The 26,161-nt window shown below is 43.6% G+C and overlaps 1 protein-coding gene across 8 annotated transcripts in view; it reads right to left on the bottom strand.

The window, feature by feature from the left end:
• Crag (DENN domain-containing protein Crag) overlaps positions 1-26,161 on the bottom strand; it is a 104,168-nt gene that overhangs the window by 20,784 nt on the left and 57,223 nt on the right. For 5 of the 8 annotated variants that reach the window (XM_075680592.1, XM_075680590.1, XM_075680598.1 and 2 more), the window contains exons 25-33: positions 25,119-25,272; positions 17,097-17,238; positions 15,924-16,325; positions 15,111-15,453; positions 14,019-14,204; positions 8,939-9,146; positions 3,748-3,799; positions 1,293-1,545; positions 200-354 (exon numbers count right to left, since the gene is read on the bottom strand). In XM_075680592.1, the coding sequence (XP_075536707.1) occupies positions 200-354; positions 1,293-1,545; positions 3,748-3,799; positions 8,939-9,146; positions 14,019-14,204; positions 15,111-15,453; positions 15,924-16,325; positions 17,097-17,238; positions 25,119-25,272 (1,895 nt within the window). The remainder of the gene's footprint in view (positions 1-199; positions 355-1,292; positions 1,546-3,747; positions 3,800-8,938; positions 9,147-14,018; positions 14,205-15,110; positions 15,454-15,923; positions 16,326-17,096; positions 17,239-25,118; positions 25,273-26,161) is intronic. The other 3 variants (XM_075680595.1, XM_075680596.1, XM_075680597.1) reach the window with 3 other exon arrangements.

The following is a 26,161-nucleotide window of genomic DNA, read 5'->3' as shown; positions in this document are numbered from 1 at the left end:
GGGGCAGCAAGAGGCATGCATTAATTTTTTGGACTGCGCAATGTTCTTTATGTTTTCGCGGCCCCTAGAGAGTATGAAAAATCGGACATTGGCTGCGCTTGGTCACTGTTATGTTCCGTATCCATCGCAATGTAACCTTGTGTTTGGCAGTGGAATGCTACAGTCAGTGAGCCACCACAACAGAGACAACGATGCTCACCACCATGAGGCTCTCATTGGCAGCCGCCAAAGGGATGTCAACGGGCGCTGACAATGCACGACTAGTTGGACTAGCCAGGTACGAAGCTCCTGCCTGGCCCGGTGGGCTGCCCAGAGGAGACTCAGGACATGAGTCACCCACCCTTGGACCATCTGCTGCAATCAAATCAAATTAAATCATGAAACTTAAAGCCCCAGATTAATGCACAGGCTACTAGAGAGAGACACTGTAGTGGGGGTCCAGATTAACTCTGACCACCTGGGGTGCTTTGACGTACACCAAAATATAGGTACAGGGACACTTCTGCATTCTGCCACCACCAGAAAGTCACTTCCAAAGCCAGTAACCAAACCTGCAACCTCAAGCTCAACACCCAATAAGCCACAAACCAGCATGCAGGTCAAACCAGCACTGTGTTGCACAAATATGGCTTAATGTTTGGCACAAATCGATGTAAAGATAAAGGAAACTCTGCACCACAAATATGCAATACTAAAGGTAGTAGGGAACAATGATCTTGCATGAAAACAAATGTAAAGGACGGCAAGAAGGACCTTGAACCATTACCCAAACTTTTATGTGTACTAATTTCAGCATGTTGGCACTGTGAAAATGGAACATGTCAAAGGTAGGTACAAAGCCTCACACCTCAGAGGCATATGAGGCATTACAATCTTTTACCTTCATTATGTACTTAATGTGAAAAAAAAGGAAAAAAAATCTTGTGGTGCTCTCTACTTTAGCATTATGCTATAATTCCAGCATGGTGTGCATTAATGCATAAAAAATTAATTGAAGACATCCTAGAAAAGATGAGACTATTAAGTGAGTCTATTTGAACCTTCGTGTTTGCACACTTCTAACATGTATCGAAAGAAAATAAAAATAAAAATTAATTGCTCTGTACGACTGTAACACAGGTACTACATGGCAGAGAGAAAAAAACATACATTTCTATTAAATTAAGAGAGCCAACCACATCGTTGCTCTCGATGACACCCCCTCCTTCTCAAAAGCACGGTCACTCCATCTGTGCCCCTAAGTCATCCAGAACATGAATGTGAAGAAATTGACCACACACAAACACACACACCTGCATCCGGGCTCTCTTCAAGCAGCAGGAAGCCATCATTGCCACTGTCTATACTGTCTGGCCTGCTGGCATGGAAGTCACCAGCCCTAGTGTCGGGTGTGACAGCACGCCCTGTTGTGGCCTCGGGACTGAGCTCTTTGGCCAGTGGACTGCGCTCGGGGCTGAGACGAGAGGACAAGCCAGTAGCACTGGGCAGGCTCTCCATGGAGGGTGCCAGACTGCCACCTACTGGGGAGTCCTCCACCCTATAGTCCTGTCAAATAGATTTCAATTGAAGCCAAATATGAATACTGACTGCTAGAACAAATATCAGTGACATTGCCAGTGCAATATCTGACATCTAGGAGAGCGCTTGAATGCACTAACTACGTACAGCTGAACCTCACTATAATGAGCATGTACATATATAACAAAGTATTGGCTATAAGGGAAATATTTTTGTTTCACATGAGTCTTCATTATAACAAGGTTCTACTGCATTTACACATGTCAGGCATGCAGCCGCCCAACACCAAAGTTCTTTAAAAATAAGAAATAAGAATTCATCTACAGACATTTGAATCAACACATGTACCACAGTCACTTCCAAGTGTGACACAACCACTGCTGCTATAGCGAGAGACGGCCCTGTACATTCATGAGAAGACCCTTCACACGAACAAAATGACGCTGCAGCAGGTATGGATCTCAAATGCATGGCATCAGCAGTACCCCTCATTTGACACTGTTACAAACAGCTGAACAGTATGGACAACACCGAGGAAGGCCTTCTTTGGGAGGGGTTCAATGAGGTGAGCTAAATTACCACCTAATGTGGAATCGATGGTGGTGGTGAAAGTGACGAAGAGTGTTATATAAATGTTTGCCTAATTAATTATAAATCATCAGCGGTAAAGCATTCCGTGTAGCATGCATGGTACAGATAACAATGTTGAAAAGTTACCATAAGTCCAGCTCAGGTAAGGCTCGCACCCAGTGGAGTTTTCATAAATGATATAGACATGGGTCTTAGATGTGTAAATGCAGTATATTATGCATCTTCAACCACAAAATATTGGCAGTTTCGCCGAAGCATAGACAGCGATAGCAATGTTTATCAGTGCCCCTGAGCTCTTTGGCCAGCGTTCTAACAATGTTCTAATAGTGCAACCCAGCACGTGAAGTAACCGCTGCCGCGAGGTAACTGATGCTGCATAACATCACCCTAGCATCTCACATAACCAGGCATCTCACAAAGCTGGCAGGATGATGGGTGCCGTTAGCAATTTTTTGGGCAACACACATCAAAGCTGCACAAAATCGACTCAACGACAAATTGTTGGTGTTTGTAACTTCAAATTTGCTGTCCACTCAGACCACTGTAAGCACCACGGTGTGGTATTCACATAGCTGCTCAGCAGGGACGCTAGTGTTTGCGTGCACAAAGCTTATGCCAGCAATGGAAGGCAAAACGCTTCACTTGTTTTTACAACGAAACATACTGCAGGTCTTTTGCATTTTCAAAGACCTTCTCACCCTATATGCACGTGCCACCGATGTACAAGGGCGAATCAGAAAGTCTTTGCCCTCCCCCTTTTTTTGCCATATTTTGGCTGTAAATGTGAAGTCAACATATCCATTCTCAGCGGTACCTTTCTTGGACCGGCCCATCCTTATCTGCCGATAGTTCCACAGCACAGTGCTTCTGTCAGTTATAAATGGCAGTTGTGCTTCACACATCCATGGCATACGAGCAATGAAGTGTGATTTGTTTTATGTAGAGCAAGGGACGATCGCTCATCGAAATCTACAGGGAAATGCAGCCCACATATGGGGAAAAGTGGCTCGCTTTGAGAAGTGTGAGGTGCTGGCGTTGTGTGTTCACAAAAGGCCATGGAGACTTGCATGACAATGAGTGTTCAGGGACGCCGCATGCGTCGCTGACTGACGGCAACAACTGGGAGAGTCTGGTTTAACGTGGCTATTCTCCATAACAATGTGAGGACACATGAAGCAATCAGAACCACTGACAAGCTCGATCATTTCACTAGGAGAGACTGGACCACCTTCCCTACAGTCCAAACCTTGCCCCTAGTGATTTCCCCGTTTTCGGACCGCTAAAGAATTTCCTCGCAGGACAGCGATTCACATGCAATGATGAAGCCAAGATAGCAGTCCAACAGTGGTTCCACAGTCAGCCGGACAAATTATATACCACAGGGGCATCTCAAACTTATTGCTGCAATGGTACAAATGTCTAAACCAGTGTAGGGACTATGCGGAAAAATAGTGTAAAGTACGTAGAATAGTATGTATATTTGTAATTACCTGTACGTACATTATTTTGGCTAATAAAGAACAGGGGCAAAGACTCTCATTTGCCCTCATACTATTGATAATAACAGCCAGGTGGCAGCAGCACAAACATGCCTGAAGTGTCCGAATAATTGCTATCACAATAAAATTGAGCACTTACCTTGATGCTCACAGTAAGAAGCGGAACTACCGTCCCATTGCAGAAGTAGCACCTGAAAAAAAAATTTGCAGATAGTCACTAAGACAGTAACTATAGAATGACTACTTTGAGTTCTTTTTTATTGCCCAGCAGCTTGCATATTTGATTTACCCATCAATACACAGCAGTACCTGCCTCCACCCCAAACACTTTTTTCCCTGCAACTTCTTGCAGTAGTACCGTTAAATCTAGATATAAAGAACTTCAATATAACAACATTTCTGATGTAAAAAAAATATTTCACCTTTAATAATTTCTTGTACATAGAACATGTATTTAGAGCATTCCAGCACTGGTAACTAAACTGAACTCTGACATTGCAAACATTCAGGGAAGGCGCTATAAAAATAAAGTACAAATAAACCCTCTAAATAAAAATTCATTGTTTTCAGCTCTGGCCAACATCTCATAAGTAGTATACCTGCTGTATTAATTGGGCAGTATCATATTAAAGCAAATACTTGGGATCGCCACACACTTGGGAATCAAATTAGACCGCAATCTTAAATTTTATCATCATATTGCATGCATAAAAAAGAAAACGGCTTACGACATGCAAGTCCTCATCAGAACATGCTCCTATTTTAACTCTAACACACTATTGTCATACTATTGGTGCCCCACTCCCTCCTTCTCGCCCTCATTGCAGTGTCCTTTTCTAGTGTGGCTGTAGCTGTGCATGACTGAGCTCATACACAGCTCCAGTGCCGTTTTAGAAGTAATCTGCCACTTGTTCCAAAAGCGGGCATGCTGAGATGACATGGCATCATGTGTGTTGTCTTCTAACATCTTTAGTACTGGAGGTACGTAATCTTGAGTTTTGGAGATGCGTTGAAGCAAGAGGCAGGCAATGCATTCACTCCTCACTGCCACTCTTCATGATAGTGTCGTCCCACTGTGGGTGACACTATCAGCCGCAGGGGCACAGTGGATGTGAAAGCATGGCTATCTTTGCTTTTTGCTTCGTACCACTGATGTGAAGATATCGTCAACATGGCATGAAACCAGATCTTTCGTTGCCAGCTCTCAAATTCAACAAAGTGAATTCTTTTCGTCATTCAAATTTGCTTTTATTGTCCGATAATCCGTAAAATTCTGCAGTCCTTTCCATGTAAGAAAAATCTATCGGCGATTGCACTTATTTGCATAAAAGGATGAATATCAATATAACAAAATTTCGATATAGTAATGATGCCAATCCACTTTTCATTTAGCAAATCGTGATGTAGTACGGTATGTACTAAGTCTCATTTTTCCAAGCAGCGTCTTCTGGAGTAGAGTGGCGCATCTTATTGTGTAATTGACACATTTCAGGGGCCCCACCGGCGCTGTTTGTGTACGCGCACCAGTTCAAAAATAAAAATACAGAATGCGGTCAACCGCTATGTTCATACTGCGGCGCATTCTAAGAGGAGGACAGGAGCCCCACAAACAGGAGGTATCACCTATTCTGGGCATTCGGACTATTTTCTGGCATTTTTGTAGATATACACACTTTATGAAGGTAAATAACACATGCAAATTGGAATTCTGTTGGCCTCCCCACTGCCTCTGTATGCATGTAGGCCTGGCACTATGGCACACCATAAAGCAAGACATGCAGTGGTGAAATGTGACATTTGCCGTAAGAACTAGACCTCATGCCCTATTCGAGTCATGCGTTTTTGTGTGTACTCATACTGTTTTATTACTTATTCACTTTATGCCACAGGTGCAGCAGTTTTAGGTCAAGGAGGAGCATGTAAATCGTTGCAAAAGCACTTCTTGCAGCCGTTCGTCACACTGAAGAAAACTCCGGGTACAAAGCATTCACCAGTGGGTTCCATGGCTAGCTGACGATGACAAAATATGATGGTGCGTACAAGTTGCTTCGGTCTTGCCTCAGACACAGCTTGTTTTGTCACGAGTCTCGCATGGGGCAGCTGTTGCGGCGCGCAGCAGTGCCTGCCAAACTGTTTCTCGTGGCCACCGCACATGGTGCCACAATGCATCACAAAAGGGGTATTGGCAATCTAGCAATATTCTTATATCAATGTTCACCTGTAGTGACAAGTAGCACTGAGAAATTATTATCAATGAAAATAACAAAGTCACTGAAATTGATCATTTAACTTTTTGTGTTACTGTTGGTCACATTTATACATTACATTGATTATGCTCATAAATTGCATTATACTGACGTAATGCAAAAGTACTCAATTTGTGGGACCTCAGTGTTTTCTGTCACTGTAGTACCGAAACAAGGCATGTACTTTGTTACACCCATACGTTATGGTTCTGCCATTATACAATGATAGACACTGCCCCTGTTCCATTGTACCAAGTCTTTTGACATTTTGTCTGGCCTCACCACAGATGACTGCGTATTCTTATCTATTCTGGATGAAACAAGAAAGCAATGCACCCAAAAGTGCTATTAAAAATTAATCCAATGAAATTCCCTCTCTGTGTGAAATCTCTGTGTGAGTAAAAACAATGCAGTGGTTTAGCCAAAAGTCATATACTCTTGGTGTAACTACTTTTTCTAACATCAAGTATACATATAATTCGGTAATGTATTAAAACCAATGCAATTCTGCTGGGAATTCTGTCTCGAATCAAATGTCAATCAAGTGAAAACGCTTTGAAATATGGCATCATTGTGCAACTTACTAGAAGGATAATTTTAAGTCAACGGCCGATTTTTCCAGACGACCGATTTTGCAGACATCTCCAATAATTCAGACAGCTTCGTGGCAAGAACGTGGGGTACAAGAACGTCTGAAATTTCGGGAGCAAGGACCCTTCACTGTCAGATTTTCCTGACTTTTTGCTGTGACTGAAGGTCCGATATGGCATTAATCAAAACCACCGCCATTATGATTATCTCGCCGCCTTGAACTCGTGCTCTCGCAGGCAAATCCGCTGATAGGCACTCCGCAATGCAGTTTGGCTGTATATGTCGTGCCGCCTAGCAGCAGTGGTGAGCACCTGCGAGTAGGCCCTTGCCGCCACTTCACCATTGCCCATACTGTGCTCAGGCCTGCCTGAAAGCTGCCTTTGCCAATTTTTTAATGCACTCACCATGGCCTCTCGGCAGCTCCTACATGAGAAGTGTGAACAAAAAGGACAAGCGCAGATACTGCTGCGTTAAGGATTGTCACAACCACGAAGGGGATGTCGGCATCAAATTGAACCGCTTCCCTTCAAAACTGCGGGAAGCAACCTGGTGGCTGAAGTGGATCGTCGCGGTTGGGCGTGTCAAGTAAGTGTTGTGCTTGCGAATTTCTATTAAACAAACGAAGTCGTAAACGCAAAAAAAAAAAGAAAACAAGCAGGCAGCATCCGAAGAAACGCATAATAAAGCATGAAAACGTGTGAACTTTAGATAGTTGTTTAGCATGTGTTGCTCCAGAACAAAAGCGCAGTGGTTCTTGTGTGTCAAATCTAGCTTCGTAAGAGCTCCGTGCTGAAGCTTTGTATGTGCTGTGCCTTTTACTGTGCATTAATAAGCCAACTCGTTTCTGCGTCAGGATCAACACGCGACTGCTGGAATCGGGCTCATTCAGGCCGATGTTTTCTCATGCTTAGAACAACAGAACTAAGGCTGGAGTGCACTGCAACACAAGACGAGTATTCGCAAATTAGCATTTCTCTTGTGCGCTCTAGCACACATTTGTTCAGTCTTCGCGTTGTTTAGTCTCAGATGATTGCTCTCTATTATGTATCAACATTGATGACCTCTCACATTGGAGCCCGAACGACAACACCAGAATATGGTCAAGGCACTTTGTCAACGGAGAAAAAAGCACTTACCTGCCAACTCACCAAAACCTCTAAATTTGTGAGGTGTAAAGCATGCTCCAAGTAACGAAGCTACAAATGGCAGTTGAAAAACATCTACAGCCATGTTGGCTCACTTAAGTGGAATAAATTATTATTTGTTAACTTACTTTGAGTTCGACTTCGTAAGCATGTTCGCTCTGTTGTGACAAACACTTCGCAACCAGTAGTGGTTGCTTAGTGGCTATGGTGTTGGGCTGCTAAGCACGAGGTCGCAGGATCAAGTCACGGTCACGGCAGCCGCATTTCAATGGGGGCGAAATGCAAAATACACTTGTGTACTTGGATATGGGCGCACGTTAAAGAACCCCAGGTGGTCCATATCATTCCCGAGTCACCACTATGGCGCGCTTCATAATGAGATCATGTTTTGATCATGGTTATTTAATTTAGGCACTTCACTGCAATGCCCGTGCTGCTTACTTCTTTGACACAATATTCATGGTTGTAGCCGTATAGTGGCGTCCTTTTTCGAGCGTTAGTGGTCGAAAATGTGCCTCAGTGTTTTCGATTGCCTTAAAACGACCCGACGCATTTCAGACGAGCGCTGCAAAAGCATGCCTTCGCAAAATTGGCCAGCGCACATCAAGCCACCATCCTTCTCAGCTCACCCTCATACGTTTTTCCACACATCCACTGCAAACAGTGCAAGAGGTGGGATCTCATCGCACTTGGGACTTTATCTATGCTTCTTCTGGCACATGTTGTTGCTCACTGATGGAGGAAAGTGAAGACTTCAATGCGTGCCCAGTGACGGTTTTGGTTTCATTCGCTGTACTGCACAACTGACCAGGTGTTATATTTAAAGGGGTTCTTCTTAGTTTGAACTTCATTTTATTCAAATAAACTTTCCGTACCCTTGGAGTTCAGATTGATTTGATTCTACAGTAATTGCAAAGCACCAGTGATTATGCACCGAATTACTGTTCAACCAAACAGCCAAGTGGTACTTTGAGCAAGACATGGTCACAAAATCAAAAGACTTAAACAAAATAGTTGTAAGAAGTAAATTTTAGACTGAAAGGTGTTAGGACTTCGTGGTAAAATTAATATCCAACAGAAGATATTGATCAATTTGTGGTGTTTAACATCTCAAAGCAACACATAGGCTATAGGAGACACCATAGTGGAGGGCACCAGACTAATTTCGGCCATGTCAGGTTCTTTAATGTTCAAATAAATCTAAGTACACAAGCGTTATTGCATTCGTCCCAATCGGAGCCCGGCTACTGTGGCTGGAAATTAATCCCATGTTCTTGTGCTCAACAGCAGAATGCCATAACCACTGAGCCACTGTGATGGCTAACAGAGGATATTCAACAACACTTACCTAGTGTTGAGGTTTGAGTCATCTGCTGTCCAGCCGTCCATAATCTCCTCGTCGTACAGAAGGGATCTACACGTGTTGCACTGGGAGCAAGAAGTAATGGACACTTCTAGTGCCACACGGCTGGTACTGCCACCGGTTACAGTCGGTACAACCGCCTCAGCAGGTTCCATGGGACGTAGCAGTGAAGAGCCAGCACCAGGGGCACCACCTGTTGTAATGGTAGAATACATAGGGTGTGTTCCAATTCATTCCAGCTAGCAAATCTGTCTCTAGCTTGACATATAAGCAAAGAGCTTCTTTTCTGTACAATAGAATGTAAGCGTACCTTTACACTGTTAATTTCCCGGCATCAATTTATTTCAATGCATTTGCATTCTTTGGATACTTCACACTCTCTCCGGTGTGTCTGTCTGTCTGTCTGTCTGTCTGTCCGTCCGTTTGTCCACCTGTCTATCTATCTATCTATGCTTGTATGTTTATATGTAACTGTTTTCCCGCCCACACGGGTCACTGGGTAGTCCATGGTTGAATGTTTAACGCATCGGGCTGCTGTGCTGAAGTAACAGGGTTCGAAACATACCATTTGACCAAGTTGGGTCACTGTGTACGTGCCAATGTATACATATGTGCCACTCTTGAACGAGCCTTTTTCACGGCGACACTGTAGATGCGGGGCTCAGCAGGCAACTCTCCGAGGCCAACTTGGAGCACTGTGTATGTACCACTCGGTCTATGCTGGTTTTCAATTAGCCTCTTTGATGACGACTTCAATCACAGGGCATGTGCCAGTAGGTGTGCGCTGCTGTTCAATGAACGTCTTTGACGCCAACTTTGGTAACAAGGTATGAGCCAAAGAGAATGTGCCACTCTACAATGATGAAAAAGATCCCTTAAATTTCTTTAGTGCTGAGCAGAAGGAAGCCGACGCCACAAGAGTTCCTCAAGGACAGCAACCCGATGCATTAGTAGGTTGTGCCACAGATGCACTGGGTATGTGATGCTTTCAATGAATGCCTTTCACGCCAACGCTTTATCGAGCTGCACCATAAATGCACTGCGTGTGTGTCACTCTTCAATGAACCTCTCGCCAAGTTGGGTCACTGAGCATGTGGCACTGGGTGTGCGGGAAGTGAGGGAACAATTCTTGGCATTCGCAGTCACCGGCCCGCCACACTTTTTGTCTTGGAGGCCACATGTGGACTTCTTGGTAGTGCCACTAGATGGCGCAGCATGTCCAGAAAGAAGAGTGAGAGAGTAACTCAGTTGCCGCATGACATGTTTCTCAGCATTCGCATGCACCGTGGCACCATGCAATTCGGAGGCCACAATACAGGCTTTGCGGTGACAGCACTAGATGGTTTCGAGTGTTGTTAGGGAAACGCAGAAGAGGAGTTCCGCTGCAGTAAACGCCACATACATAACTCGTGTTGTTGGTGGCAATATGTTTTGTCGCCATATTGATTCAATGCTAACGCATTACTGTCGGCAGTCATTGTGAGGTTTCTGCCGCAATTTATTTTTATGCTAAGGTAAACCAAGAGGTTGTGAGTAACTTTTCCAAATACTTGTAGCATTGAAAAGTCTCTTATGTGTATCACCTCTTAAAGTGTGCTACTGCTTAATCGATGTCATAAGAAATGACTGGCCAACGCCTACAGCTTGGCTAGTAGTGCACATTACTTTTTGAAAAATGTGCTTTCCCAATAGTGGTGAGTCTTGCCTGAATGGCACTAATGCTAAAGATTGACAACTAGGCTACATCATGAGCTTTGAATGTAATTGTGAATCTAGCTTAGCGGTGCTTGCTTGACTCCACTCCATCCCCCAGGTGCCCCTTTGCATCACCTGTCTGTATAGCCTGCTCAGTGGACAGCAAAGCAGCCCAAATTTTCACAGACTTTCTTTTCTAAATATGAATTGGAACAGGACTCAACTCAATGTGCAACTGTCTCACAAAGATGTCAAAGTAGCAGCCTATGCTCCGAACTGAAATGCACCTTTAATAACTGATGAGACATCTGTAACTCCTATAGGTTGCACTCAAAGGTAATATCATTACAGCTTGTCCATAGACAGAGTCAACAAATGTTAATTACTATGTGTGACTCAAAGAGGCACAGATATTTTGAGCTGAGTCAAGTCTTCCAAGATAAGTACCTATATTTATTTAACCCTTTGAGGGTCGAATTATTTTGAAAAAACTTTCCCAGGTGGTTAAATTACTTTATTTCGGATCTTGAATGTACAAAATGTATAAAGTCAGGAATAAATAGTAAAAAAAATTAGGAACAGTATTTTGGTGTCGGCATCACTCAGAACTGCAAAATGTTCAATAGTATTTCAGAGTGTGGTACTCCTTGAAACACAGGTCTACGCACAGTGCCTTATCGTAGTCTGCACACCTAAAATGTGTGTCTGTTCTCCTCTTGGAGCGACGAGTTATGTTGGCGCATACATGATATCTTCCCTGCGTATGGCTGCCTTGGGCAGAGGTCTGAAGCACCCTCTCGCTTAAGCGCATTGCCGCAGGGAGCGAGTATACCTCATGACCGGTGGTGATAAACAAGCTAAGAGCAGCGCCAATCAAGATAGAAATCAACTTCCGCCGCCCCTGCGAGAGCGCACCGACAAAGAGAAAAATCACGTTTTGCGCGTCTCCGTTGCGATGATGTGACGGAACCAAAACCGTGAAAGCTTGTTGCCGCTGAGAGCGAGAATACCTCGCGAGCGGCGGTGATAAACAAGCTAAGCAGAGCAGCGCCAATCAAGATAGAAATCAACTTCCAACGCCCTGCAAGAGAGTGCCGACAAAGAGAAAAATGACATTTCACGCGCCTCCGTTGCGATCACGCGGCGAAACCGAAACCGCAAAAGGGGTGTTGCCGCAGTCTGCGTGACGCGCTGAAGCTAGAAATCGGTTCTGTTTATCTCCCCAAAAAGGTAGCACAAATTTCAAATGCTTCTTGTAAGTCTTAAGAGATGGCAGCACCTCCCAGTGAGCCCGCATCATTATGGCGGGAAATTTCAAATGGAGGGTCGAAACCGTACCTGTACGGCAAAGACCTTGCGGGACAGAAAACCACTGCCGTACATGTACGGCAAAAACCTTCAAAGAGTTCATAAAACAGGGCAATGCATGGTCACTTCTCGTCAAACAACAAAGAGATTGTAAAAATGACCAGCTTTCGCAGTATGTAACATTATACTGGAAGTTCACAAAACATAGTTGAATGCCTTTATAATTAAGTGCTTGGGGCCTCCAAAATTGTTCGTTATACAGGTAATTTCATTGTAGAAGCGCTTGTACTTAGACAATAGTGCAGCAAAAACAACCTGTTTACTCAAAAGACACATGCCCAAATATAAATATTACTACACAAATATCACTGTGAGTGAACTTGGTCTGCATATGGGGACCGTGCAACACCTACAGGTGGCATAACAATTCAGTGAGCCAGCGCCACAAATGGCCACTTCAGTTCCCACCCGCATGCTACAAACTGCCGTCTCTCTGTCTGCTACACCAGCATTGCATGCAAGTGCGTGTGCACCATGGCAACAGGTGTGATAAAACGAATAGGTTTCAAGAAAGTTAACAGTGTAGTATTATTTAGGGACTCAAACAAAGAGAAGGGACATAAATTATACCGAAGCAATCATGTTTTTGACGTGACAGAAGAAAGTGCGGACATGCGACTGAGTGTTTTGAAAGGGCGATGCGTGCAACAGGCCAATGTAAACCTGGAGGCATATGCCGTCACAATCGAGGTTAGCATGCATTTTTATTTTTCCTGCTTATTACTGAGTAAATGATTACACTTGCGTCCAACATGTGGTGAAGCGTGATCTTAAAAGTATCTGACATCTGAGTGCGATAGGTGCAAGTAAAACGTATGATCTCCGAACGGTTTTGCGATTATTGATGCTGAAGAAGTTGAGTGACTGTGCTGTAGTTTAGTTTTGTTTGTGGACGTTGCTCGGCCGGCGTGAGTGCTTGAGTGACAGAGGTGAAGCATGCTGTTTCCGATTTTCTGTTTCGGTCTCGGCCTGGCCCCGTTAAGCATCATCTGTACCTGCCCAACGGATTTGACACGCGTCTGGCTGTGTAGCAGCTGAAACCGTAACATTATGATTTTTTAGCACACAGCTACCATTACGTTAACGTTACGTGCCAGCTTTGCATGTGGTATCTAAGCCGTCACTTAGCGCAACACAAGCGTGGAGTGACTTCGCTTGCACGCGCAGAGCTGTCAAGGGGCCAAAGCAGTAGTAATGGTGTAAATGCTAAAATTTGTGCAGTCGCTGACGCATTGTGCCACACTTCTGGGGCTCCTATAGTACTGTTCGTGTTTATGAACTGTGCAGTCTGCTGATATGTAACGTGTAGCATATTTTTTTCCTGAATTGTGGCCAACTTACTGATACCTGTTTTTGTGTAACTGTCAATTTGTCAGTTTGCGCTAGGGTACTGATATGTAGTCATTGGTCTATGCATAACAACACATGTGCAGTTTTGCAGTAGGTCAGCGGAAAAACAGCAGGAGTGTACGAGGGAGAAGCTGGATTCATCTATGGTTTTCTGCAGACTCGTGACCACTTTGCCGGCCGCCATACGGTTCCATCTGCACTGTAAAAATATTGATTAACTTGCATGCAGCATAAGTTCACAGTGAACTAGCGACAGCATGCTGTTTGTAGATGTCCGTGATCACTTACTTCACACAGCATACACGGCGAATCTAGCATTCCTGCTGGTCTCTGAAACATGGTCGCGCCGGTAAACTGAAAAACTTTGTTCCAGGTGGGCAGCTCTTGCAGCTGTTAGCACAGTTTACGATGCAGCAATTCATACGCAAGATTGCAAAGCTCCACTAACAACCTGACATGGCTCGACTCATGGGTCTGCAGCTGCACCGAGCATGCAAGACGCGTTCGCTTGCTCCTGCACTGCGGCGCCACCAATTCATTGCACGTTCCCCCTTTACATACTCATACAAGCAGCTTCCAACTGTTCTGCAAAACAAGACAAGAGCTAGCAACTGTTGATGAAAAGGCTTCTCCAGCCGAAAGTGGCACCCACCTATTGCAGTGTCTGTCATAAGCAAGCTTTCTTCGGGCGCAAGCTCTTCGAAGTTCTCTTCTCCACCATGCCCCATCAAAAGATCCATGCTTGCACGACGGCTGGATTCGAGTGACAGCGAGCTCTCTTGGTCATCATCTTCCAACAGCAGGTGCTCATAGCCACGAGGCAAAGAATATGATGAGCCTGCAAGAATGAACTCCCTTCAACTTCTTTCCAAAACACAGCCAGAGAGCCAAAGTTGAGAACTGAACACATGTCACAAATCCAAGATCCAAACACTGAAACTTCCTAACCAAACAGCTAAAAATTTTAAAAAGTAAAAAGAGAAGACCTTTGAGGATGTTTTAGTAGAACTACTGAGAATATAAAAACAAACATGTGATAGCACAAATTCAAAGGTGGGGCCATACACTGTGAATCATCACATTTAGTCACGCTCACTATTCAGTGACGTAGCTCTGGGTATGACATTTTGATGTGGCAACACAATCAAGTAATGTCAGTGCATTTCTACTATCTAAGTTATCTGGCCAATGCACTTGACAACAACGCAGTGTTAAAATAAAGCACTGAAAGGGATGGGCGTGTCGACCAGCACTATGTCATATCTGCTGCTGCAGATGCAGCTGTTTGGCATGCGATGAAGAGGACATTGTCAAAAGTTGACCCACAAAGAATATGGCCCTGAGATCTCCGTTTCACTAACACTTCACCACAAGTTCACAGTGCAATGGTATATTGATGTTTGTTCCCCAATAGAGGCACAAATGGTGGTCATCTGTTTTGAAGGAAACACTGTGCAACCTAGACATTTGTGCCACTCAGCTAAATATTCTTCTTTTCCCCAGTGCCTTGCTGGGCAAGCTAATAATAGAAGAAATATTGACATAAAAGAAACAGCAGAGCAAATGGAACTTAGCCTTGCAGAAGCTGTTACAGAACGACTATATTTTCCTTCAGCAGCCTATGAAACATACTAGTCAAAGGCAAACCAGCAAGATGCCAAAATCACATTGGAAATCTTTGCACAATAGCTACATGAGACAAGAAAACACAAATTTTACAGTATACTAAGGAAGCAAAGCTAACCTCTTGTGGGAGTGTTTGAGGCCGAAAGCGACTGCTTTATCTCGGTAAACTTGGAGGCCATGGAGTTGGCAGCAAGGCGCAGACTATCAACCAGATACTCTGAATGACGACTCGACAATCGTGATAGGCCAAAAGTAGATGACTGCGGTGATTGACCACTCGCCAAGGGAGGAGCCTCTCGAGATGATGGTAGGCACTGGGGCGAGTAGCGACGGCCTGGTGAGTAAGGCAAAGTAGACGATCGTGACAAGCCACGTGGATTAGACACAGCAGGACCGTCAACCACCACAGTGGACTCCAGTGGCATGGTGGGTGTGGGGCTTGGTGATGCAGGCGGTGCATCCTGCAGCATGGGGACAAGTTGCAGCATTCCAACATTTTTCAAAAGAACACTGGTGCAAAATGCTGATTAGTCAAGAATGTTGTCGACTACTCTTAGTGAAGTGAACCTTTTCCATCTTATTCAAATAATGATGCTGCCACCCATACTGTTTCAACCAGTGTAAGGTAGGGTGGCATTTTTGGTCAATCACCTTTGGGATTATGATTCCTTTTGAGTAGCACCCAGCACACCAGCACCTACGGGTGGCCGCATTCCTGGCACAGTGCCAAGCATGCTGTCCTTACAGATTGCCAGGCACACTGTGACTCACAGACACCAACGTGCCTGTTGCTACATGTGAAATCTCACAAAAGTGACTGTATCCCCAAGCTTCATTGACTGAGAATGCCACCCTTGCACGCCCACACTGGAGTGGTGCTCATGCATATTTGTTAGCCTCCTGGAAATTACTACATAATCTTATGACTGACCTGTTCCACAAGGGATTCCATCTGCGATGATGACCTGGCAGGTGATGACCTCGCTGAACTAGATTTGTGGTTGGAGTGGAAGGTGGAGCTTCTCGTTACAGATGCCATCTTTGAGCCCAAGGAGAACTTGCGAGTCTTGAGCCCAAGTGTAGAGGAGATGGAGGCAGCTGCCCCTGACAGGTCTATCTGCTGCCAGGCATCTCTCAGGGGGCTCAAGGTGGAATTAATGAACTCCTTCGACTGCTCCAGGGTGCGAGCCAGGTTGGCTGGTGAGCCCCCGGTTGAGAAGCGATGCACTGGGGCTGGTCGTGGCATAGACCGAGGTGGAGTGACAACATCCGAGGAACGGCTGCTGGAGACATGTGGAGTTGGGCCAGCGGCGTAATCTTCCTCTTGCTGTTCCTGCCAGAAAAGGGACTCTGATGATGACACAGATGCAAAGCTGGCAATAAAATTTTCTATTTGGCTGTTAACACCCCAATAATTTGTTCTTTTTTTTTTATTGCACAGCACAACTTAAGAGAGAGAGCCATAAAACCTTATATATCATCATCAGAGAGCATGAAAAACTCACACAATTCGCTGTTTTTCTGTTTAAAATTCATACCAGATGTCGCACATGCTACCCCTGAAATGCGGAGCCCCAGTTCTTCTAGCCTACCTGGCCGCCAGATTATCAGTAACCTTGCAAATATTATCTAAAGGATTAAAGAGCTGGTGACGAACCCTATTCATCTGCAGACTTCCTTATTTAACCACTTCTCTTGACCATAGGCACCACTATAACTACGAAGTTTAAGGTACAGATGAGAATTTACTGCAAATAGCAGTATTGGTCAAAAAAATGGGCTGCTCAAGTCCAACTTTATTTCAGTCATGGCATGAAGTTGTGTAAAATAAATATCTGACCTGGAATCAAATCAACCACTATGTGTTGAGTCTCCTAGCACTGTCTGTGAGTTTCCAGGAGCTCTTCCAGTGGCACTGGAGTTCTCTTGCTGAAGTACCAAAGAGTTCTTCCAAGATAAAGTTGCATTATCTGAACGCACTGAGAAGTCAAAGGCTGACAGCTGCTGTTCACACTGAGTTAAAGAGAATGAAAGCGTGGCTGGAACCTTGGGTTTTCCTTCTGAAAGTTCTACCATATCCTGTCGCATTCTAAATGTCACTCACCTTGACAAGCGGGCTCTCAGATGGTGCCTCTGAGGTGACTGGCGTTTCAGCAAGGGCAGCCAGATGAGAGTCTCCCTGTCCCAGAGCAGTGTCCTCCCCGCCAAGTGTCCAAGACCTGCCAAGTACACGCAGGTTTCTCCTTCTGTCCCAGTCCAAGCCAACGGTGCAGAAGCCAGGAAGGCGGTGGAATGACATTGCAGTGTGGAAAGCAGCAGGGAGGGGAAGAGCAGCCACATGAGAGAAGAATGTGCACCGTGAGAGGCAGGCAGGCACATAAAAAACAGTGCTGGGGGACAGGGGTGAGCTGTCTAATGCCTTTTGTTTAATACAGAAGGGTCAGGTGCTATAGTACAAACGTTGCAAACAAAGACAGCGCACAGCCCAGTGTCGTGCTCATCTTTCATGTGACGGCCATGTAACATTACACTGTTTTGCTGAAAGACAGTGCAAGACTATTGAGAGGAACCTTGTAAAGTGCCGAGAAAACCATTTCTTGAGGCTGCGTGAAAGGAAAAAAGCAGAGGCAGCGGGCGTGCAAGCAAGAATAACCAATGACTGCATCACTTTAAGTGGTGAGCACTGTTTATAAGATGTTGTAAAAGAAGAAAGAGAAAATTTCATAAAATTCCCACAGACAATCACTAGCACACAAACAAGCACCTGTTCCAATTAATAGCCAGCAACTACATTAACTAGGTCCCCAACTTAGTCAGTCTAACCAGGCTACTTCACAAAGGAATTAAATATGCAATATGTGAAGTATGATGTCGATTTCATGTAGCAAATGAGACGAGGTGCACCTTTGTTCAGTGCTTCATCATTCCCCCTTGAAAATCACAAAGGTGCCGCATGGAAAGAAGCAGGAGCAGACGTATTTCCTTCATAGGGGAGCACTAGTTCTTCATTATTGCCAAAATTTGCGATAAACAGAAAGGCAATGAGAACAGAAGAAAGGACAGCAAGCCATTGGTGGAATTTACCTAAACATTTTGGCATGATGAGAGTTTCTCCACTGAATGAACGAGCATGGCAGCTGTTTCCTCATTACACTGGGTATGCGTGTGTGTATGACCTAGAATTTAGCATAATAGCCAGTGCCACTTGGCATCACAGCAGTAGATGTCTTTAAAAGACCAAGCTTATGGCTTAGAAGAATGCTTTTCATGGAAGTAATTTGTAGCCCTGGAGTGAATAACATGACCGAAATGAAAAATTCAGCATTAAAGAGGGCACTTTCCTTTTTTGGCTCCTAACGCAACTGCGCAACTAAACACAAATGTGAAAAGTGCAGTGTTCAAGTCGGTGCATACTAGTGGTAAGTGTGACACAGTGACGGAAGTGGCACTCGGACTTTTGTAACAGTTTCTGGAGCAGAAAAATATTGCACTTCCAAGCAAAAATATATGCTCTTGGAGATGAAAAACTTGCTGTTTCAAGCAAGAAAACAATGCTTTGCAGCAGTAACTAACTGCTCTGGTGTAAAGAGGAAGCTCTACATGGCACTTAAGCAAAAGAAGACACTGCATAAGTTCATACTTTCTGAAAAATTGTTATCATTATGTATTATTCTAAGATGCAACTCTTTTTCTTCAACATGCTATATTTCATTTTAGTATTATGATACAAAAAAAATTTAGATAAATGCAGATTTACCCCAATGCACAGTTAATCCTTCTGTATTCCAATAAAGAATTCATTCCTCCCAAGGTGTCATTGGCTCCATTATCCCTTTCATCTGCTATACACTTCCTCTGTTCAAACGTTTCCTCTGCTTAACTTATGTCCAACAAGTTCATACGTACAGCCACCCAATTTAAGGACGTTATCTTTGTTGCTGTCCTCACAGGTATAGATCACAGATGAAATAGCATCTGTGTTGTGTAGCTTGTGCATCCGTATCTACCTCCTTGTCTCATTTTCACAGTTCTTTTCCAGGCTACCTAGGCATAATAAAATGTGCCATACGCACAGGCACATTAAGCAGCAGTGCCCTCACAGTTGTGCATCACCATAAATATATAAAATAATTATGTCTTAAATTAACTACACTCAGCAGATGTAAAACACTAATCAAAGGCGTGCAGATACCATGGATCTCAAAGTGACTGCAATTTTATTTCACTTGTAATAGCCAGAAACTATGTGCCACGAAATTTCACACAGTGGCAAATAGGCCATCAATAAAGGCAAAAAAGTGCATTTCAGCCAACTAGCCGAAGTATCGGTGCTGTTGCAATATGTCTGGCGCTGATCCTTCTTTTTTTTTTTGCACCCACTGTTCTTCTGACTTCACCACAGCACAGCTGCATTTTCCATTGACACTGGTGGATCCAGAAAGGAAGGGGGGCCCCGCATCTGCCTGAGATATGGTCATATACTTAAGCGCCGACAAAACTGAATGTTTTTTTTTTCTTTTTCAGGTGGATGTCGGCGCAGGCATGGCACAATAGATGTGATACACAACACTTTGGCACAGCACTTAGCAGCATTTCCTTCACAGCAGAGTTTGGTGCAATTGGCACACCACTTCCATCACTGGTGACACCGCCAACATTTTGTAAAGTAACAACATGTAACAGCATGCATTACTGCAAGGTTTTGACTCATTTGGTTTTACTAACAGGCGCACAACCATCAAGTTTTCTTGCATACGCTCACATACACGGTTTGATTGCACTATAGGCATGCACGCTGGTTGCTATGGTGCAAGTGAGTAGACTGGCAATTCCTTCAATGCGGACTACTACCCAAGTGCCAAATCAGAATATATATAGCTCAGTGTATCCACCTTTTTTTTAATTATTGTAAGTACTTATGGAAGCCCATCTGTATTCATGAATAAACAATGCATGTTTACATACGAAAAATATTTTTTTTTTGCCAGTTTATGATCACTCTAAAATAATTGTGGTAATTTTTTTTTTTTTGAGATTGGTTAGTCTGAAGGTTTTAAATATGCAATAAAAAAATTGACCCTGGGGGTTGCATTTGGCAAAAAAAAAATTGACCATCAAATGGTTAAGTGTGGTGCAGTTACAAATGCACAGTAAACCCTCGTTATAACGAAATTACTGGACCGCAAGAAAATTCCACATATAAGTGGTTATTCAATAAAAGCAACTATTCCATAAAAGCTTATAAAAGTGTTTATTTATTTATTTATTTATTTATTTATTTATTTATTTGGTGCCTGCATCCCCTTTGCAGGCATTACAGCAGAGGGGCATATAAAAACACTACATAAATTGTTTTTCAATTCAAACACGTGTACAATGCCTGGTAATATTAATAATTGGACTCTATACCTGCAATATTTGACAGAAGAGCATTCCAGTCCCCTGTGGTTCAACAAAAAAAAAAAATGAGTATCGCAAGGCGTCACCTCTAAATGGAAGTTCATAATGTTTCAAATTATGGTCCTGTCTGCATGAGATATACGATGGTGACCTCGTACACTTTTCTCTGTCAATGCCTGTTTTAGAATAATATATACTACGCAAAAATTTTGTCTAAGGCCCTTTCTTTGGTCCTTCAAATCCTGCCATTGAAGTTTACACTTGCTTTCAGTGGTACTGACGTTTCTGTTGTAATTTCCCCATACAAATTTGTGGGGATGCGCGACTGTCACTGTCCCCTGATATGTTGTTTTCCCCACGTATCTCGTGTCTCCTGTAATTCGGCTTCTCCGTGTAGCTTAGTGCCGGCGCAGGTCGGTCTGGTTGCAGCACATTACGAAAGACTGCGCGAGTGTGGCGCTGCTAGCCCCTCGTAACGATGAGGTTGATCGGGCGTGACAAGAACACTGTTCCTTTTTGGCTTGGGGTCGGCAAGTGGCGCAGACGTTTCGCATGTGTGCTGATCCCTGCTCTGCAAGACCATCTCGCGAGGCCTATAGGAGCAGGACATCAAATTGGACAAATTTGATCATTTGAACGCGCCACCGTTCTCGTGACCGCACACATGAACGACTACGCGTTGGTGTCCCAACATGGGGCGAACATATTCGCTCACTATCTGGTTGCGGTGAGTCGGACTTTCATTTTTTCATTTTTTTCATTTCTTAGATTTCCTAGATTCTAGACTTCCTAGATTTGTCGCAGGCCTGTCGGCATGTTCTGTGTGTTGTGAGTTGGCTAGGAGGCATTAGTGTATAAAGGTGCAATAAATGCCCTTGTGATTGTCTGCATTACTGCGCTGTTGTCCCCTTGTCCCAACACCACAGGGGAGAACCCCACAAAGTGAACTGCCCTATTCTGTATTTTTTCAAGTAAATCAGCTAACTCACCAGTATACGGGTCCCAACAAACACACACACATGCATGCTCAAGTACCGTACGTATGTGAGTAAAATATAGCCGTTTATTCTGTTTACTAGGTAATTGGCCAAAATTTCAATGAAGGAAGCCCAACTTATGTGCCACTTTTCCTATTATCTCCTGTACATGCTTGTTCTATCTTAAATCTGAGGTAAATAAAACACCTAAGTATATGCATTCCCTGAACTTGCATAAAGTAATGCTATTTAGTTTCTATTCATATGACTTACATGAATATTCCCTTGTAAATGTGCAGTAGAGTTGAAATAGCACAACTCCGCAGGTCTAATACGGGTATCATGTGGCACATTTTCAGTCAAGCTAGATTGGGAAAGACTTTCTCAGTCACAACTTGCATCTTTACGCAAGCTACAGGAGGGAACCAATCACGGTCGAGAATTTTGATCCAGATCGGGCTTGATTGCAATCTAAAGTGGCTGTGTGAGACTTGTGCAAGAAACCTGGTCATCATTGACAGGCTCGCCTAAGTTAGGCCGGCAAAAGCCAGCATGCGCAAAACATTTTGCAATCTTCGCAGATGCCAGCGTTTTCTATGAATAGCTTAGCAAATATATGGTATCAGGTATGTCAATGTTGCAATCCTTGGCGGTGACATATACGATGATCATGCATTGTAAAAGAGTCTAGTGGTATAGCTATGGATCAGGGCAATAATGCCCTGATCCATAGGTTGCAATATATCATGGTTGTGACATGATAGTTCTGCAGACACCTGCAAGGTAGCAATTGCCACCTTTGTAGCAATTTGCTACGTTTGGATGGATGTCTCATTTTCCCTTTATTAATATCATGATTGTGTTCGCTGGCAGATACTCCTTGCTTTCTTTGCCTCCCTATGAGGAACCACCTGTTGTAGTGTATGTGTGCTTCGACAACAATTTGTAGAATACAGCCTCATCTAGATTGTAGATGTATATTTATTCAGTGCTCCTCGGAACCTTGCACGCTGCGGGGACATTTGACTTCTCACTGCGTTCAATCTGATTTATGATTTTGAGCTTCACGACGAAAGGCGCATTCTGCCATTTCATCACGGCAACAATGCAGGGGAAGGCCCACAAGGTGCGCACACAATGAACTAGAAAAGCAGCGAGACAACTCGTACTTTCACCATCTTGCACGACGAGGGCACAAGAGCCTCTGATTGGCTGTCTGACCAAGCGCTGCGGGCGGGCCAAGAAAATTATTTGCAGGCGGGTGTCAAAGTTTTGTCCGAGGCAGCACGGTCATGGTAGGGAGCAGTTGGATGGAGCCGCACCGGCGGGTTTCCCCGCCACTGCGAAGGAAAGCCAACTTCTGGGGACACTTTTCTGCTGCTTGACGTTCAATATATTGGGAGTCGCTGCTATTTTTGCTCGATGCAAGCATAATTTTTCCTATATATATACTCATTGTAACTATACTGTGTCCAGAAATTGTTCGATATAAAGAATAATTCGATATAGACGGGTTCGACTGTATAAGGCAAAATGTGGACTGGTGCAAGCCTGCTTGGTCCTTCAAAACAGACACAATAGCATACAATCTTCAGCAGCATTTCACAGGATGTCATGACTGTTTCAAGTGGGAATGTAGCAACAGCATTGACTGAAATGTTGTACTGCTGTGGTAATTATACTGCTTCTTTTCCCTATATCACATAGACACATACTCTATCTCGTTACTTTGCAGCGCTGTGGAAACATCTAGACTTCTTAACCAATAGGAAATGTGAAAGCCTCTTAAAATGTATTCATTCGTACTATGCCGTCTGCTCACACTCCTGTCGATCCACGCTCTTCAAATCAAAGGGTGGTTTAACAGATGTAACCAATGGTTTGGCACTCTAGCCATAAGCTGCCTTTACATGAAAGCGACAGTAAGGCATCACATTATTTACATTAGTCCTCAGTAGTTCCTTGCAGCCTCCTCAGCAAAAAGCAGGGGTGAATGCCCTCTAAATATGTTCACCTGCACTGTGTTATCTGCATGGCATCTAGTGGGCATTTCCTTGTCACCCTGGCATGTCTGTTATGTTCATAGGCTTACCAGTACAGTGAACACTCGCTGGCATTTGGGAAAAACACAGTTCTCTTGATAACTGCAATCATACTTACACTCTTCCCTTTTCTTTTCTGACTGCACCAAACACATTGAGCACTAGTAACCTTGTTTGTTTCTGGCAATGGCAGAGTCTTTGATTATATCGCTCAGGAGATTTACCTGATGCCCAAAGCGTGGCAGTTTGGGCGAGTTGGTATGTCATGGACTTTTTTAGGCTTGTAGCGCAGCTCAGAAAGAGCAAGAAGGAAGGTGGAAGAGGTAAGGAAAGGGAATGGAGAACAGAGTGAGCATTCTCCGTTCCCTTTCATTGCCCATTCCACCTTTTTTTTTTGCTCTTTCTGAGCTGTGCTACATTACCTGATGCCATTTTTCTGAACAGTGGCACACCACCTAGTGCCAGCCCTTACCGTGATATTTTAGACCTAAAGCCCTTGGATATGGTTTGTTTTTATCTTTAAAAAGTAAAAGCATATGCAAGGACCATAGTTAGACCCACTGCGAATGCACCACCCATCTGCTTAACCACAGTACTATGCATACTGAGATATCAACATTTTAGCATACTGTCCTTGCATAAAGTGCTAAAGCATAGTATATTAAATTAATGATGCAGTGAAGAATCAGGCTTTTATAGTATTTTGCATCGCCAATACATCAACAGTGTTATTACTGCGGTTCCACCTGTTAGATAGAAATAAGCATCACTTATGGCTTGATGCTGTCTTTGTAGGCCTAGCAGTGTCAAAGAAAACAGTTTGTCTAGATAATAATGACAAAACATACCTAATGCTTTGCCCTCAGTATGAGATGAGGATAAAAAATGGCTGATTTCAGCATTTATTTCTTGTTGTTAGGGCGGTCAGCAAGGAAAAAGTGCGAATTTGGATCAAAGCAGGCGGTCTGGGTCGTCTGGGTACGCAGTCAGTTACTGGCTGTAGCTTCCAGAATAATTCACGGTATATGACGTGCACGCACATATAGCTTAACATACCTTATATTGCAGTAACATATCACATATCACACAAAACTAAATTTGTTCAATCTCCTCAATAATAGACTGTTACATCTGGAACAATGTTCAGCTGTGCAAGGATATTGCCTGTGTACACCTCGCACCTTCGAGATTGCTGCAAGTTACTTGCAACATAGAGTATGGTAGATGCAAAGTGAGCTCCTATGTTAACTACCACTGAACCCCCGACTATAATGCATATAGAAAGTCAGCAAATTTGCATCAAGTAAAGATAGGTGTACCTTGTTAAATACACTGCAATTTTCAACCGCTTTAGATACAGAAATTAACACATACTTAGCAGTTTGTACAAAATTATTTGCAAGCAAACACATTAGAACCACAAGTTATTCTTAAAAAGAAAAGTTAACAAAAGTGCTATTGAGCCCCTATTCTTATTAATCGCAGACAGTCGTCATTGAAACATCTGGTGCGTGCATGCATGCGTGTGTGTGCGCGTATTTAATCTTCAAAACTCATCCATTGTGTTACATTCATGCAAGCGTGGCATGTTTTCCTGCAACTTGCTTAAAAACTGAGCTACCGCTAGCAGAGACCTCAGCTCTTCCTTTGTGCAACCCCTGCATGCTTCTGTCTCATGGGATGAGTCCAGACCGTAAAGGTACTTGCATGTTATTAGGCCTCCGCTGGTTGGCACGGTCACTTGCGCTATGGTAGCGCCGCCGACCACTTTGCAGCCGTTCTGCCATAACGCCATCGTTGCTACGCAGGAAGGCATTTTGCCGCATGGCTTCACTTGTGATGAGGACCCCCGCAGAAGGCACTACACAAAAAAAGACATGCACACATGAGTTCTTCAATGATCTGACCTGCTGAAGAAGGCCAAAGGATGGGGAGAAGAATTGTGAGGTTCCTTGCACCAACCACAAAAGAGGGGAACCGCTCAGCTGACACTACATAGTGATAATAAGCACACAAATGCAGTGTACTCACAATGATCCAAACTTGTTCAATGTAAAATTTTATTTATTCATGCGAATCTCAAACTTTTGATCTGTCCAATATGTTTTTAATATATTTTGAAACTGCATGATTCTAACAAGTCTTTCGGTTAAAACATTCCGGCTTTCCAGTGTGGGCAGAGCACTACACTGCCAAACACACTCGGTGAGGGGACATCCATAGGAAATAGCCAAAATGTGGCCACATTGAATATTCATGCTGCTGCAAACATTAGCACTAGCCAAGTAGTACTACTGATAATGAGCAGTCATGATTCTGACAACCCGGATGTGCACATATGAGTGCCCTCTCTCCCCTGTAATCCCTAGCAGTCAATAAGCCACTTACCTTTGCACATTATTTTAAAATGAAGCTTTCTTTGTTTATGAATAAACATGAACAAACTATGAACAAAGAAAACGTTACTTTTCGCAAATGGTGTACTTACGTGTAATGTGCAGCTAGTACCTAATGCAATCAAGAAAGCAGAACTGCACATCACAAAAATGAATGTTTTCTGTCTAATTACTTCTTGCTACACAGGTTTTCAAGATTGTGGATAGCAAAAGTACAATATAATAGAAATATAACAACACAGATAACAAGAATAAGAAAGGTGGGAAGAAGGAGGCAACCAACTTGCTTTAAAATGAAATCTGTGAACACTGGATGCGTGATGAAAAAAAAAATGCAGCGGCTCTAATGCTGTT

This window comes from Dermacentor variabilis, chromosome 2, assembly GCF_050947875.1.
Source record: "Dermacentor variabilis isolate Ectoservices chromosome 2, ASM5094787v1, whole genome shotgun sequence".
NCBI lineage: Eukaryota > Metazoa > Arthropoda > Arachnida > Ixodida > Ixodidae > Dermacentor > Dermacentor variabilis.
This window is presented reverse-complemented; position numbering and strand designations above follow the sequence as displayed.